The 17,190-nt window shown below is 34.4% G+C and overlaps 1 protein-coding gene across 1 annotated transcript in view; it reads right to left on the bottom strand.

The window, feature by feature from the left end:
* Positions 1–2,639: 2,639 nt before the first annotated feature.
* NdufA3 (NADH:ubiquinone oxidoreductase subunit A3) overlaps positions 2,640–17,190 on the bottom strand; it is a 47,005-nt gene continuing 32,454 nt past the window's right edge. The window contains exons 3-4 of the mRNA XM_090398398.1: positions 14,241–14,318; positions 2,640–2,845 (exon numbers count right to left, since the gene is read on the bottom strand). Of these exons, the coding sequence (XP_090254524.1) occupies positions 2,778–2,845; positions 14,241–14,318 (146 nt within the window). The 3' untranslated portion in view covers positions 2,640–2,777. The remainder of the gene's footprint in view (positions 2,846–14,240; positions 14,319–17,190) is intronic.

Here is a 17,190-nt window from a genome sequence, read left to right as displayed (position 1 = left end):
GTCTGAATATAACATCCTATACTTATTATTTAATAAGATTTTGCCTATTTTTGTTTTCTTTGTCTCAGTAATGCAATTACGTCCTTGTGGTAATTTTCCAGTATACAAGTTTGAATTCCTTTCCATTAATACTCCTGATATTGATCGTTACTCTCTTGAATTCTTCTGATGTTGAGTGCGAGTTTATTCCAGAAGTTATTTACAAAATTATTAGCTTTGTTCCTTTCTTCATGTTTTTCCCAAAACTTTATATATCTGGGATTTGTTTCCTACAATGGAATCATTTAGGCCTCCAACAGAAACCAGTTTTTCCTATTTCCTTAAGTTTCCCTCTCAAATGAATCAACAAATTCCTATATTTGAAACTTCTGTGGGATACAAATGTCTTATAAGATTGTAATTTCCCCATTTGGAAATCTGAGATGGAAATTAACTGAAGTGGAAATTAACTAAGAAAATCAAGGATTTGATTTATGAGATTTATCTTTCTTCAAATATAATCTATTTCTCATTACATGACTTTTCATAGTGTTCAAAACTGAGTTATAACTGGAAAAAAAGGTATAGAATATACATAGCAATTAATTCTTTACCCATACACATTGAAGACTTCTCCTAATTTCCCTGCAAAATCTGGCTCCAGTAGTGATCCCTATATACCACTACTTCGACTCCCTCTGACACTTGAGCAAAACAGAGCTCAACTGGAAGCAATCTCAAACATTACAATTAGGTTTAGTTCAGGCATGTGAAATATCATTTTAAAGATGCATCCTCAAAAAATAACTTTTAAAGGGTGAAACCATCTATGATGAATAATGAAAACATCACTCATGCTACATTCTGGAAGAAATAGGAAAAAGTGAACTTGGTCTTTAATGATCTAAACTGAAACATGGCTTTTGTCTACTTCAATTTTCCAGTAAGTAAAGTTGTGGTATTTTACCAGAAAAAAACGTGCCTACCCCAGTGATGGTTTCTGAGGAGTGTGGGATGCCATATATCACATTATGCCTATGTTAGGCTCATGACCAAATAGTTCCCTCTGAGATTTTATGCCTGTTGATTGAGGATATACAAGGGTAGTCTGAAAAGTTCTCAGCCAAACAATGAAAAAACGGATTTATAATTTAAAAATTATTTTTATTTTTCAACATAATCTCCCTGAAGACACATTTATTCCAGCGATGCTCCAGCACCATTATCCTGTACCTGTAGTGGTTCTCAGTAAGATCTGTAAAATACCCCTCTACAGCTGCAATCACATCTTGATTCGAAGAAAAACACTGACCAGCGAAGAAGAGTTTTAGTTTTGAGAAGAGATAGAAATCAGAGGGAGTCAAATCTGGAGAATAGGGTGGATGTTCCAACAATTTATAGTGCAGATCCCTTAACTGCCAAAACACCTTTGTGGGCAGGTGGACTGTCCTGATGAAAGATGATTTTTCTCTTCTGCAAACCAGGTCTTTTCACACGAATATTTTCATCTAGTCTGGTTTAAAGATCGGAATAATACTCCCCAGTTATTGTTATTGTTTTACCCTTTTCAAGATAATATATACAAAATGCCTTTAGCATCCCAAAACACTGATGCCATGACCTTTCCTGCTGACGGAACCGACTTCATCTTCTTTGGTGCTGAACAACCGGCTTCCGTCCAATGTTTTGACTGCTGTTTGGATTCTAGTGTGTAATGGCGAATCCAAGTCTCATCCATGGTAATAAATCGATGCACAAAATCAGTTTAATTCTTGTTTAAATACTCCTGGCACATTTCAGAGATTTTCATGCGAGTGTGTTTTTGATCTACTGTGAGCAAGTGCAGCACCCATCTTGAGAAAAGCTTTTTCATTTGCAATTCATGCAAAATATATTCTACATTCTTTTGAAATGCCTATAGTCTCAGCAATTTCACGCACTTTGACTCGCCGGTCATCCAATACCATATTGTGCACTTGATCGATGATTTCTGGTGTTGTTACACTTTTTGGATGTCCTTCACGTGGATCTTCTTCAAGGCTGGTACAGCCAGGTTTAAACTTGGCAGTCGATTTCTTAATTGTTGAAAACGAAGGAGAAGAGTGCCCATAAATTTTTATGAACTTCGAATGAATTTCTTTTGGTGTTAAACCTTCTTTTATAAAGAATTTTATAACCGCATGATACTCAATTTTATCCATTTCAAGGGATACAAACACTTTTGCTTCAGACAGCTATATAAAACAAACTATTTGATAGAATGACTTGCAATTTCACATGGATGTTTATGACAGATGTACCAACTTAGAAAATAAAAATCTTGCAGACAATGTTGCCATCTGTGGTCAACGCCAACAGCTTTTCAGACCACCCTCGTATCTAGACCAACCAACATGAAGTTTAGCCAGTATTTGGTTGCTGTGGAGCAATCAGACATTTAAAGAGTTTGGAGCATATACATAATATTGTAACCAATGTTCAGACCATTGTTCATGGCCTGAAAACACAGCTACAATCTTAGCAACAGCTCTTGTTAAATTGCAATTATGCATTCTTCCTCTTGGATATCTCAAGAAGAATGTTTGCAACTATCTTTGGCCCAATAATAAGTAGAATTTTATATTATTATATAAATCAACAGAGAATAAGCATTCAAAAAGTAACATCTAACATCTTTAATAATAGCTGTACAATACATGTTAGTGAATTATTAATTTACAAGTGATAATACAAGGCAGGCCACACTATCAAAATCTACAAGTACTGGTAACAATAATCAGGAGTACTTTCCCGTTGCATCAAGATTCAAAATAATATTTATCCTTAGCTGCAATTTCGGCTGCTACTGGATCATCATCTCTATAAACTGCAAGAAAAATACAGAGCATTAATAAATATGCAGGTTATTAATTCATATTTATTAATTTTGTATAATGCAGGTAGTTCAAAGCTACTATTTATGCTAGAAGAAAATACAGTCAACTCTTGCGATAGTAAACACTGAAACACGGTCATATTCGTTTATTAAAACCAACTCAAGTTATTCCAAAAAACAATGCTTACAGAAAATTCTATACAGACAGGAAATTTTAAAGAAAATTCTCTATCGCAATAGCTATTCTTTGATTACTGAGAGCTGACAATATTTATTTTTGCATTATGGATTAAAAGAGCATTTCAGAGCGTAATAATTTAAGTAACTAACTAAAGTCTCTCCTACATAAAACAGGAACAGATTCTAAACAATGAAAAATATCAAATATATATACTTAAGCTAAGATATTTTTCCCTCCTGTATAACATATTTTCAGAATAAATAATAAATGGAACATTAAGTGAAAGCAAAGAACACTGTATATAACTTTACTGTAGAAATCATTAATAACTTGAAATATGTAAATAACGATGCATTTTGTAGGGTTCAAAAGATCTTCAGAAACTAAACCAAAAAGAAGATATTCATAGTTAAAAAGGCTTTCAATTAAAAGTATGAAAAATTACAACTACATCTGTTTGCTGAAACTGGAGAGAACAGCTATGATGGGTGATGTAGAGACATAGCCAGATGATCTACATAAACTAGAATTACGAAAGCAGTCGCTAATTCAATTTATCAAATTATAATATCATAACATTATAATTTACATTATAATTCATATGCACTTCATGATTCAAAAATTAATAACCATGTTCTAACGTATATATGCATATAAATTTATGTGGAGAGAACATACAAAACGAGAAAAGTATTTTTTTACATAATCCAGAAACCTGCTGTAGATCCAAACAATGAATATTTTCAAAACAAGCCACAAAATTCAACTCTCACCTAAAGACATTTACAAACATCCATAACAATGGCTAGATTCCAACCTGCAACCTTATTGATTGGAGAGCAAATACACTGACCACTCAGCCAACCAGGATAGCAAGATTTAACAAGAATTTTACTTCTCAAAAACTGAGAGTATGACAATCATTCTTATTTAAGTTATGCTAATAAACAACATACTCTCTTTTATACAATATTTCTAATATATATAAAAAAAAAAAAAAAAAAAAAAAAAAATAGCTTTTATGTCACACTTTGTTCTTTTTCTAATGGTTCCTGTGTCTAAGAGATAAAGTGCACTCTGCAAGATATGATTTGCCAACTTGGAGAATTAAATCCAATTCCCTGAACAAAAATGACAGTTATTATTGTTCAAGTTTGATATGTGTGCGTAGAACGGCTTCATAGATCTCTGAACAATCTTGCAAAATTTATAGGAACCAAATGCTTTTTAATGGTTTTTTTTTTTTTTTTTGTAACATAGTGATCATTTTTATGGCACTCCCATTCAGGAAACCTATGGTACATTAATATTAGGTGAGCTGTTGTTTTTTTTTTATCATTATTATTTTACTAATTTATACACATACTGTCAGACCACAGATGCAAGACCCTTGGCTGACAATGTGCCAAGAAGAGTCAATTCATGTTGAAGGAGAGAAAGGAATAAGGCAATGCCCAAATTCATTACAACAAATTATCTGCTTTATATGTAAATTTTCCAACTGTGGTATAAACAAAATAGTTACCACTTTAAAAACTACAATTTTCATAAAAGAAAAGCTAATTTTCCAACGTATTGTAATATCAGTAATAAACACTCATCCCACGAAATGCACTGATTACCCTATTATTGGAATGGATTTGCCTTCTGTAGTGTCGAGGGGTCTTGCATCTGTGGTCACACAGTATATATTATGTTATTTTTTATTTATTTTATATGATCTGGAAACTCTGCTGGAGATTAAACATAAAACTTTTACAAGCCTACCAAGCTTCTAATTAATATTGGAGCAATGGTCTAACACAGTGATGGAGATTCTTATCCCACCTGAAGACAAACATCCATGCCCATGGTGGGATTTGAATCTACAACCTACAGGCTGGAAATAAAGTACGCCAACAAGTCATGGCAACCATTTGGCCAACAAATCATGGTCAGTTAGTCCTAGCATTTCATAGACCTCAATGTCTCACTTCAGCAAACTAACTAGCTTGTCTATGGTAATTAAGATTACATGAGCAAGTAATTCTTTACATATCAGGATAAAACCAGGAACATACTTTGTTTTCAGTCAAAGAAAAAGTCTAGTTTAAATAGAGAGAAGGAAGTGAAACAACTGAATTTCTTCAAGATAAAAAAGAATTTTTTCCCCTTTCAAAGAATGCATTTCATATGGAATGCATATTCACCATCTCTAGTTTCAGTAGTTGCTGATTTTTTACCCAGTATCATCAGAGTGAAATAGCTGTCACTAGCACACAGCATTGAACTAAGTAATTGTGGAAAACAAGTCAAATTGTAACTGAAAACAGAAATAATATGTCCTTATATGGTGCCGTATATGGGTTGGATAACCATTAATTTAGAAAAAGGTTATCAGGTCTTAAAATGATAGTCTCTGAGATCTATAGTAAATTAATGCAACCATACCTGTCAAGATTGGGAGAGTGCTTCATAGCTGATGATTCTAAAATCATTCTCTTAGACTTCTGACTTCTATATGAAGACTTCTGACCCTATATGAAAGCCAGAGCACGGTCTGTCAATCTTCTGACTTACCATACAGATGACTGCAGATGTTAACTGATCTACCAGTCTGACCATAGTAGGCTAAACTGCAGGCAGCACAAGGAACTATACACACTCCAGTATGTTCAACAGGACATGGTTGATCTTCAAGAAAATGCATAAAAACAGCTAGTTGGATGAAAGGTTTGTAAGTGGCATGGAAATTATATTTGCAGACAATTTTAGTTATTTTTTCTGATGCACCCTTAACTCATGGAATGGTTTTGATGTGATCTTGTGTGTTCAGTATAGAAGGGATGGGGGGGGGGACTTGCAGTATTTTATTTTATCCATTTTATATGGGCTGTCACCCACAAGCTAAACAGACAGCTCGGTTTCAAGGGCTGTGTGATTTGAACAAATGGCACTGGCTAAGCGACTAAGTGTTTTGAGGATACTATACTGTGGAGAAGAGTAGTAGTGTGATAGTTTGTGCAAATACCTTCCTGTATAAGGGAGTTTTCTGAAAATGGAGAAAGATAATGAAACATTAAGAAATTGTGTCCCTAGTGTATCTTGAAAGGGAAGCCAACATCCTAAAATAAACTTTGCCATAGAAAAATTGTGAAGTTTATTTTAGACTGTTATGTTGGTTGTTAAGATGTACCAAAAATGTATATAATAACGTGACAGCATCCAGCATTGCTCAAACTTAGCATTGCACTGAATCTACATTCTGATATTCAATTTAATGAACAGGTAGATGGCCACAACTGCATAGAATGACCAATTTTGAGTAATTTCTCATTTCTTGTGTTTAAACTTTTAGTTACCTTTGACCCCTTAAAAATGCAAGTTGTTTCACTTATGAAACTTGTAGGGTTTGTTTTTTATTTTCATTTATCTTAATAAACATGTGGTCCAATTATCGGAATCTTTCTTATGAACTGCTAAACCACAGAAACCTTCACATACAACGTATATAATGTCTAGACGATGAGGAGAAACATCAAAACACATCATCAACAACATAGCATAGCAAACTGATTGTTTAAACATGGCTGTGTTGAGTGCTTGGTTTTCAAAATATTCCATATAGAGAAGTTCCCCAGGTGTGGGGGGGAGAAGAGGGGGAACCCACATCAATCCCATCCATAAGAAATAACTGCATATAATGGTGAATCTGAATAATTCAATTATGTCAAGAGGCAAAATTTGGCTTAATGAGGTCAAGGGTCTCTGTCAAAGATATATTACTGAATAGTGAAATAATATCCAAACAGACCATGATTTATTAATGTTTAATAATATTAATGTTAATAATATATTAATACCATTATTAATAAAAATTAAAAATATATTAATAATATTAATGTTTAAAAGTGGAGAGAGTTTTTAATAGATGAGGGAGAGTTGCCTATAAGAGATTAAAGTGATTTGCATAAATGTTTGGTCAGTTTCTAGGTCGGGGTGTCTACTTGGAAGAAGGGAGCATTAGGTTTGTGAATTTTAGGAACCCCATATAACTGGGATGGTCTGACATGATAGGGTTTAAGCATTATAGTAATATCTTTGGGACAAGATGCAACTTTTTTTAATAATTTATACACTTTTTTCCTTTTAGGAATTTTGTAGGATCTAAATCTATGATCTGATAAGTAGAGAAGTCTTTAAGAATATGATTCGTTTTTCTGCTTGATAACAGTAATAATAACAGTAGTATTTCCCCTTATTTGTATTTGTTACAATAATTTGTTTATTCCTATGTAACTTTTTAAGTGCTGATATTTCTTTAGGCGGAATGTTATCTAATTGGATTCCGTTAGAACATTAGCGACATCCAAATGAATGTTATGAGCCACTATGGAGGTAAGTTCATAGATAGCCACGTTCTATTCTAGTCATAATTTACAAAACTGATACTTTGTTGGAGCAATGGCAAAATTATGCCCACAACTAAGTTCACCAACTGTGCCTTCTTTCTAACATTCTGTTAATGTAAGATGTATATTTCCACGAGAAGAACTCTGCATTCAACATGTCAGCCAATGAATGGAGATTTTTAAATATTATCCTTCATAGCACCCTATAGTCACATTCAGTGAGTGTGATGGGTCATTCACTGCAGGTAGCACTTGTAGCTGACTCCCTATGCTTCCATCTCATTAAGGTATCACTGATTTTTGACCTGGAATGGCCCAATTTGTCAACAATTTGCCAAACAGATAGGTCTGAAACATAGTATGACAATGCCACTTTCAAACTCCATTAATTCCATCTTGCAGCCATTTCACCCAGACAAAATTGCACTGACTTGGGAGAATCATATTCCTCCAATTTATACTGCCTACAAATGTGACTAGTTACATGGTACAATGCAACTTGCCCATGGCTGTCTGTTGACTTCTTTCCAAGCAGTGTATGTTTAAAACCAAATATTTTTTAAGATCAATCATATAAAAATTTGATAAATTTGGAGATATAAGGAAATTCATTGGTGTTCTTTCAAACTTGATAAATCTTTTTTCAGTAAGAGTACAGTCATAAATAAGGAACCTCACAATAAAGTTCACCATTGTCATTTTAATAAAATCTGAAGTATTTTTAATGTGTGAAATATAAAAATGAAGGATTTTATCTACATATGGATTCCCATCATTTCTCAAGTCAGCAAACTTATTATAAAAGGACAAGGATATAAATACATAAAGACATATGAATATATATTCTTGCCCACATGCAGCACTGATAAACTATAGGTCTTGCAACCTTTCTTGTGTGGGTCCTATATTAAAAAAATACTGGTAACAGAACATTAAAAAATATCTGCTGAGACAAAAATCAAAGAGCTATTTTTTCTCACTTCTTTCTCTCTCCAATTAAGAAACTAGCTTCCTTTTGCTACCCAGAATGCAAAATATGCCCTTAGTCTATTTTTAGTGTTTATAGGATAACCTGCTCATAGAATCACTTGCCAAAGACAATCTGGTTGGTCTGCTGAAGCTAGACATGAACATACAGATTAAATATGATTTCAAGAATGTCAGTACTAGATGTCATGGCTTAAACACTAATAGTGAGCAATATCATTAAAAAGTCTAATTTCTTAGCTATATCGATTTCTAAACATCTGAAGGATGAATGAATTTAGGCAGAGAGCCTTTATCTCAGCAGATAACTGTGCCGATCATATATTCATTCTTTTCTCTCTTCTCTCTGACTCCCAAAGCCAACTTCAGCCTCTCATGATAGAGTCGAATTCCCTTACTATCACATTGGGCTCCAAATCAATGTCCATCCCATCAATTAGGGATGTACCAAGGGGGCCCCCAATTTTCTACAACCATGTTATTGATGAGTTTTCTTCGCTCTCTGCCAAGCCATATTGGCTACTCTCTTGACACCATCATCATCTTCAAATTCCTGATATATGTACCCTCAAGGGAGGGTACAGGATATGATAGTACTACATGAAAAATTACATCATTACTAACTCCTTATCTACAATTTTCCTCCAAATCAGTCTGTTACCTGTCAAAACTCCAACATTATCAGTCCACCTATATCTTGGTCTATCTCTCGGTCTTTTTTTCCCTGCCAACCTGGCAGAGAACAGTTGTTTTGCTAATCTTTTCTTCTCATGTTCTGTTCATGTGACCATACCACCTGAGATTAGCTCTGCTAATGCATTCCTGGATGCTGACAATGTCAAGTTCTTTCCTAATATCCTCGTTTTTAATATGATATTGCCATTGATGCCATCTGTTCATGCCCCTAATCTTTCTCAGGACTCATATCTGTGATCTCTAGTCTTTGGTCAAGTGTTTTACTTCTGAACCAGCTCTCAGATCCATAAGTTAAAATTGGCTTGAATACTGTCATGTATATAGCTACTTTAGTGTTTTGGTTAATTTCTCTATTTCTCTCTTATTCCATATAAATTTATTCAGTTGACTTCCTACCATACCAGCTTTGATGATTCTGTTGTCTATTCCATATTTAATTTATCATCTTCAATAAAAATCGTGCCTGGGTAGCTGAAATGTTTTACTTGTTTTATAGTTTCTCCATTCACAATGCAGTTGATATTTTCAATGTTACTACCTATTTTCATTGTCTTTGTAATGCTGACTTTCATAAGAATATCTATTACAACAGTTATTCACTTTAGTCAGGAAATCTTGAAGACTTGTAGTGGATTTATTTAGAAGTATAACATCATCTGCATAAAGCAAAGAGCTGACATTAACATCTCCAATTTTGATATCATGTTTAATACCACTTTTCTTCATAATGTGATCGATATAGATAATGAATAACAGAGGGGATAAAGTACACCATTGTCTGACATGAGATTTAGCATTAAACCACATTCCTGAACTGACTTCAATTCTAACTGCTGACTTACAACTCGAATAAAGACTAAGTATTGCTTGATACAATGCCCCATCGACACCATATAACTGTAGCATTTCAAATAGCTTCTCTCTTGGCACCTTGTCATATGCCTTTTCCAGATCTACAAAACATAAATACAGATATTTGTTATATTCCCATGATTTCTCAGCTATCTGTCATAAAGTGAAAATCTGATCCTGACAGCCTCTATTTAGCCTGAATCCTGTTTGTTCTTCACCAAGCTTCTCTTCCACAATCCACTGTTTCTCAAGTATACTTGCATATATTTTCCCAGGAGCACTGAGTAGAGAAATACCTCTAATTCTCACATTCAGTTTTATTTCCCTTTTTGTATAGGAGTACTATGAGAGCTCTACTCCAATCATCTGGAATTCGTCCCTCTGTCCAGGCATTCTGAACTATGTAGTGCAGCCACTGTAAGACTTTTATACTTCAATACTTGAGCATTTCTGGTCGAATTTTGTCTACTCCTGCTGCCTTTCCACATTTCAGGCTTTTGATCGCTTTTTCTAGTTCAAGTATGGATATGCATTCCTGACTCAGTCAGTGTTTTTTACCACTGTGCTATCATCACTGTTTGTTTCATTTAGCAATTCTTCGAAGTAATTACTCCATACTTCAAGGATATCTTTTTCTCCTGTTTTCATGTCACCCTTATCAACTCTAATTCCTTTTATAGCACTCTTTCCTCCATTTCTGAGCTTATTCAACAACCTCCAGAATATCTTGCCACCTTCTTGATATTTATTTTGTATGTTCTTACCAACGTCCTCCCATGACTTTTGTTTAACCAGTTTTATAAAGTGTTTAGCTTTCTTACATTTGTCACTGTATTCTCTAAGAGCACAAGCTGACTTATTTGCCAGGAACTTTTTTTATATGCTTTCTTCCTTTCTTTCACTGCCTCTTTAACTTCCTGTGTCCACCATGGAGTTCTGATTTTTCTATCCTTACAGACAACCTCACTACATGCCTCTCTTGAATCGATCAGTGTTTTCTTCAGGACTTGCCACTGAATCTGTGAAGTTTGGTTGCTGTTCTCATTTTTTTTTTTATGTTCTCATTCATTTTTTCTTCAATCATGTTTGTGTATTTTAGTCTACAATTTGCATGTGAGAGCTGCTCAACTTTTATTCGCTTTAAAACTTTCTTACATGTTCTTCTTTTCAACATGAAATGCAATTTTATCCTGCTCAAGACTAAATGGTGATCACTTCCAATTTCAAATCCTCTGTACACTCTGGTGTTCTGCACCAGGGAGAAAACATTACTATCAACAATAACATAGTCAATGAGACTTTTCTTATTCCTTGTCTCTTCTCTCTGTGTAAATTTGTGCACATTTTTATGTTGGAGCATTGTGTCAGTAATAACCAGTCCATGTCCTGAGCAGAAATCCAACAGGTATTTGCCATTATTATTAGCTTTGCTCTTTTCTCCAAATTTTCCCAAAATATTTTTGTATGTCTGACAATCATTTCCTACTCTGCTATTTAGATCCCCAACAAAGACCAACTTTTCCTTTTTCATTGTGTCAGTTGCTTTCTCTAAAGCCTCAAAAAATTCCTCCACTTCTACTTTAGTAGAAACTTCTGTGGGACCATAGGCACAAATAAGTCTCATTGTCCAGTTCCCCATTCTGATATCTTCCCACATCATTCTACTTGAGACTGCCTGCCATTCAAGAAGATTAGCCTCGTATTTAGTGGTGAATACTATGGCTACTCCTTTTCCTTGATTGTCATTTACTGAATATAACATTTTGTATTTATTGCTTAGACAGATCTCACCAGTTTTTGCCTTTTTTTGTTTCAGTCACCCCTATTATGTCGATCTGGTACTTATCCAATTCCTCAGCTAGCTCCATTTCTTTGCCATTCAGGCTTCTTATGTTGAAAGTACCGATCTTGAACTCTGATGATGTTGAGTTGGAGTGAGTTTTAGGATTTGTTCCAGAAGCTGACTTTTTGCTGTTTGCCCTGGTTCCCTGGCAAAAACAATGGGGGCCTTGCTTAACCGGGCGATGCCCCAGCCGGCATGAAAGCCGCTCTCTTGACACACCGACTGTTAATGCTATAGCATTCTCTGATGAATTCATACTCACAGCCTCTAATAGAGAAATTTGATAATGGTGCTGAAAAACAATATTAAATTGAAATAACATAAAAGTATAGGACCAATGAGTAAACTGAAATGGTAAAAACAAAGACTCAAATAAATGAGAATGAGAAACGACAATACTTAAAAATATGGATATAAAAATGAAATGGGTAAATAAATTAAAAAGCCAGTGGCATGATAGTGTACTGGTCATTTTGGAGAAATCATCGTAACAGTGCAGAATGTGAAAACTAGCTATGAGCTTGTGATGTGGTCAAAACTTGACTTAACTGTTTAAAATGTAGCCTAACACTTTGATATAAAACGGGAGCTTCACTCCAGTTAAATAAGTTTTGTTATATTCATCTTAATTATATTCTTTATTCTAGAAACATAATGTATCATTACAGAATTTTTTATATACAATATATATTTTTAATGTACTTTTTTATGTCAAAAACTACTTAGTTATTCTATAGATATCTAGGTAGTTCATAAATCATGTGGATAAAGTATGAAATAAAATTTTTATTTCCTACTCTAACTTAAAAATGGCTCAATATTCTACAGAACTGAACTATGTACTTTGATGGTAACATATATACTGACTGGAAAAGCCTGTTGTTCAAATCACACCAAAATATGGTATGAATGTAAATGTAAGACAGCCTGTGAGATTCTTATCAATCACTCTAATCTTAACAATAATGATGGTCTAAAAATCCCAAGCATATAGAAGGCACATATTCTATCCACTTAACCTTTCTCCCCTAAGAGTTAATTATAAATAGGACCATAGGTAATCCAGGATTCTAAATCTAATATAACAATTGTCATGGTAAATTAGGACATCATTTTTACTGTAACACAACTATCTATATGAAAGAATGTTTCTCTGATGTCTTAAACAGAACATAGCTTTGATGTAGTTAATTTATTTTATTCATTTATTTATTGTAATTTTATTTTATTTTCACTAGAGGTCAGGCCAGTAAAATAACTGTTGATCAAATCATTCTCTTCAGCACACTAGGTGAAATGTAATTTAGCTTGTCTCTCTCTCTCTCTGTGTGTATATACAGGGTGTTCGGGATAAATTTGACATATTTATAATTAATTATATTTTTCCGTAAGTTACATGTATTAACACACACTTCTCTTCATTTAAAAGTTTGGACCCTTCTTCATTCATATACAAGATGTCAGAAAGGATGGATAGCTGGAACCCACCTGAATCATGGAAGAGAATAACTTGTATCATGATGATTCGTGCCCGCCATCAAAATAAGGATATTACGACTGCTGCCCAATGCTCCCTGAATACAGTAAAAACAATCAGGCATGAACTAGAGACTTGCAATGGTGACTACGAGGATGTAGCAAGAAGAAAGATCCCTAGCAGACGATCTGATTGCGTTCGTACAGCAGAATTCCTCGCAAATCTGCAGGAACAGGTGTTGAAGAACCCTGGCATTGGAATTCGGGCTTTGTTCGTGGAGTTGCTAACTGTAGTCAAGCCCTGGATAACAAGGGTAGCCAATGGTAGGCCGTATGTATGGCAGCAGGATTCGGCCCCTTGCCACACCTCTGGGAAAAGTCAAAAATGGTTGTCTGAAAATTTCTACGACTTCACCAGTCCAAATGTTTGGCCTCCAAACTCCCCAGACCTTAACCCCATGGATTATTTTGTATGGGGCGCAGTTGAAAAAGACACCAATCGCACTTCCAGTAATACAAAAGCCCAGTTAATGGATAAAATTAAAACAGTTTTTGCGGCCCTTCCCAGGGAGACTGTAGCATCAGTTTGTTCGAGGTTCCGAAGCAGAATTGAAGCTGTGATCGATGCTAATGGTGGTTATTTTGAGTAAATCTTGTTGACAGTATTGTAATTAACTCTGCCTGTAATGTTTTTTTGTCAATTCATTAAATTTAATAGATACAAAGAAGATTTTCTTTTTCCTTACGAAACTGTCAAATTTATCCCGAACACCCTGTATGTGTGCTCCAGATGATCACCTTAATATGAAGTTCAAAACATCAGAAAATTAAAATAATTATTTATAACACAGTTGTAGAATCCATAATTTGTGTAAAATGAATGCTGTTTTCACTAAAGGAAGGACACACACACACACACATATATATATATATATATACACATATAAAACATAATCTTACCAACATAGGTTCGTTTATAGGGATACTTAATCTGAAGCCCATCATTTTTCCAATAGAAATACACACAACCACCCAATCCTAGGAAAAAGAGGCATGCAATTACCAACTGTATAAGTTAATAGCAACTAAATCTTTGGCAAAAACTGTAATAAACCTTTAAATCATTAATAATAACTCAAAATTCATTATTAAAAATCAGCATCGTAGAATGTCATCCACGTGATATTATTGTGCAGAATGTTAGTTACTTAGACCACATTAGAATGATTAATTTCATCTGATAAATGGTCATTTATAAATAACAGGTGCAAAAATTAAATTCTTAAAATGCACGTGTAAAAATGATGTTTGCTTACCTGCAGACTAGTGCAGACTAGTGACAGTAGCCACTAGTCTGCAGACTAGTGGCTACTGTCACTCTTCAAAGTAACCCCCTTGTGCAGCAATGAACATGGTTAGATGATGGCCAATGTTCAAAACATTTCTGAACTTGTCTTTGAGAATGTTTTTAATTACTCTGACCATGACAGCAGATGTCAGAAAATCTGCATCCTTTCAACACATTCTTTGGTTATGGGAACAGCTGAATGATGCAGTGGACTAAGTTTGGTGAATATGGAGGATGGTCTAATTCTGTGATGGATTTTTTTTAGACAAATTTACAGACAGCTATTGCATCATGTGCAATTAGTCAGTGATGGATGATCCAATTATTTAGCTAAAGTTCAGGTCTCTTCTTACCTTTGTAAGAAGAAATCTGAAACTTGCAACCTTGCCAATACTTCTAAATAACAATGCTGGTTCATTGTTTGTCCTTGTTTATTGAATTCAAAATGACTATGCTCTTACAACTGGAAAAACAAACAAGCATTGTCTTGAGCTTTGTTTATGACATTTGTGCCTCCTTTGAACTTGGTAAAGATAATGTTTTCCATTGCAAGCTTTGGTATTTTATTTCAGGGTCATACAGAAAGCACCAAGTTTCATCACTAGTAATAACTATCAAAAATAGCTAACCATGAAAAAGATCAGGACAAAGATCAAGTCACTGCTACTTTTGATCTTCATTTTGATTTCTGCAAAGCTGGTCCTGCAAATTTTGATAAATTTGCAGGACCATCTTTGCAGAAATTTTTCTTATTCTCAAATCATCCATCAAAATATTCCTCATCATTTATCTAAATTTAATTCTTCTGACTAACTGTATATTTAATCATCTTTAACTGCTGCGCTCTTTCATATTTTCGCATGTTCAATGAGTTTGTGGTCGCCTGTTTCTTGATGCTCTCATCTTCCTCTCCCTCTTTAAACCTTTTATGCCACTCAAACATACTTTATGATATTATCACCAAAAACTACTCTTAACAAGTCTAGAATTGATGCTATCTATTCACTCCTCCAATTTTTCCCAAAACTCATCTCTGTGGCTTCTAGTCTTTGATCAACTATTTTTAACCACTTGGATCCATAAGTCAGGATTGGTTTGAACACTGCCTTATGTACTGCAGTTTAGTGGGGGTTTTTTTAGATTCACAGTCAAGATCAATCAGGTCTGCAGGAAATCTTACATAAGGCTCTATCAAATAAATGAAGTATTCAAAAAAAAAGTGAATTAGCTTATTAATTTTTAGTCACTAAATCATGTTGACATTCATCATTACTTATTTTGATCATCTAAACTTGATGTTATAAAAGGTGTTGCAAGCTAGCAAAATCTTCCTTATGTAAAACATTCCTGATAGCAGATAGTAAATTTTGATACTGTACTGTGTTTAGCCTTTGCATAAATACCCAATATAATTTTTAAACAATGTCTTTGGCATTTAGTAAAGGCAAATTCATTTATTTATTTAAAGTTAGCCTTTCATTATTATGAAAGAATAACTTTAATGAATGTAGACAGTAGGAAGATGACAAACAGAAAAAATAGTTGATTACTGAGTCATCCCTGAGTGATCATTTTGAAAGAGCATGTGAGCCAGGTGGGCATAATACAGTGAGTGACATGTGAGAACAGTGAGTAGATGAACTGAATGTTATGAAATAATATTTATAATGTTCTGGATATTATAAAATCACAATGTGAATATGGCACTTGTATTATGAGAAAGTGAGAGTGCCTCCAACCAGACTGTTTAAATTGCAGTACGGGCAGGCAAGATAAGAAGACAAGTTCTCTCACAGAAAGGAAGAATCAAGACAAACATAGCAAATTATCAATCTCTGTCAAGAAATGTCAAGTTATGCATTTTGGGATAAAGAGATTACTAATCATGTATCACTTGATGGTACTGTATTTCAGTAAATAAATGAAGCTAGAGATTTAGGGGTGATGGTAGACAGAGTTAAAGTTTAGAGGGTATATTGCTAAGGTAGCCTGTAAGATTATTTGGCTATTGAAGAACACGTTAACAAGTAGAGATAAGGAAGCTGTTATTCCTCTTTATAAGGTTGCTGTGCTCAAGTCTGGTCCCCTGGGTTTCTTGGGGTATGAGGAAGGCAGTGGAGAGGATTCAGAGGCAAGTGATCAAGATGGCAAGTGGCCTGTTCCCTATGAGAATAGATTGAGGGTGTGTGGATAGCAGAGGTTAGTTGATAGCAGAAAAAGAGGGGATATGATAGAAACATTTAAGTTGCTTAAAGCGTTTTACAGGATAGATGCAGAGAAAATGTTTCAACACTTGGCTAGAGGGACCAGAACAAGGAGTCATCCCTGGAAGTTGAATAAAGGTGTGGTTAGTAGGGACGCGAGGACTAGATTTTTTGCTTGGAGAGTTGTGAATGAGTTGTCAGAGTCGGTTGTGAGTGCTACGTTAGAATGTGTGGATAGTTTAGGTTTCCCACAATGAGCTTCGGACCCTATGGAGGTGCCCACACAATAATTTTTTTTTAATGTAAAATAATACTTTATTATCTGTCAATTAAATTACTTACATATACACAAAAATTC

Source organism: Typopeltis vanoorti, chromosome 9 (genome assembly GCF_054136105.1).
Source record: "Typopeltis vanoorti isolate ZY-2024b chromosome 9, IOZ_Tvanoo_1.0, whole genome shotgun sequence".
NCBI lineage: Eukaryota > Metazoa > Arthropoda > Arachnida > Uropygi > Thelyphonidae > Typopeltis > Typopeltis vanoorti.
Note: the sequence above shows the minus strand (reverse complement) of the source record. Positions and strands in the feature narration are given on the sequence as shown.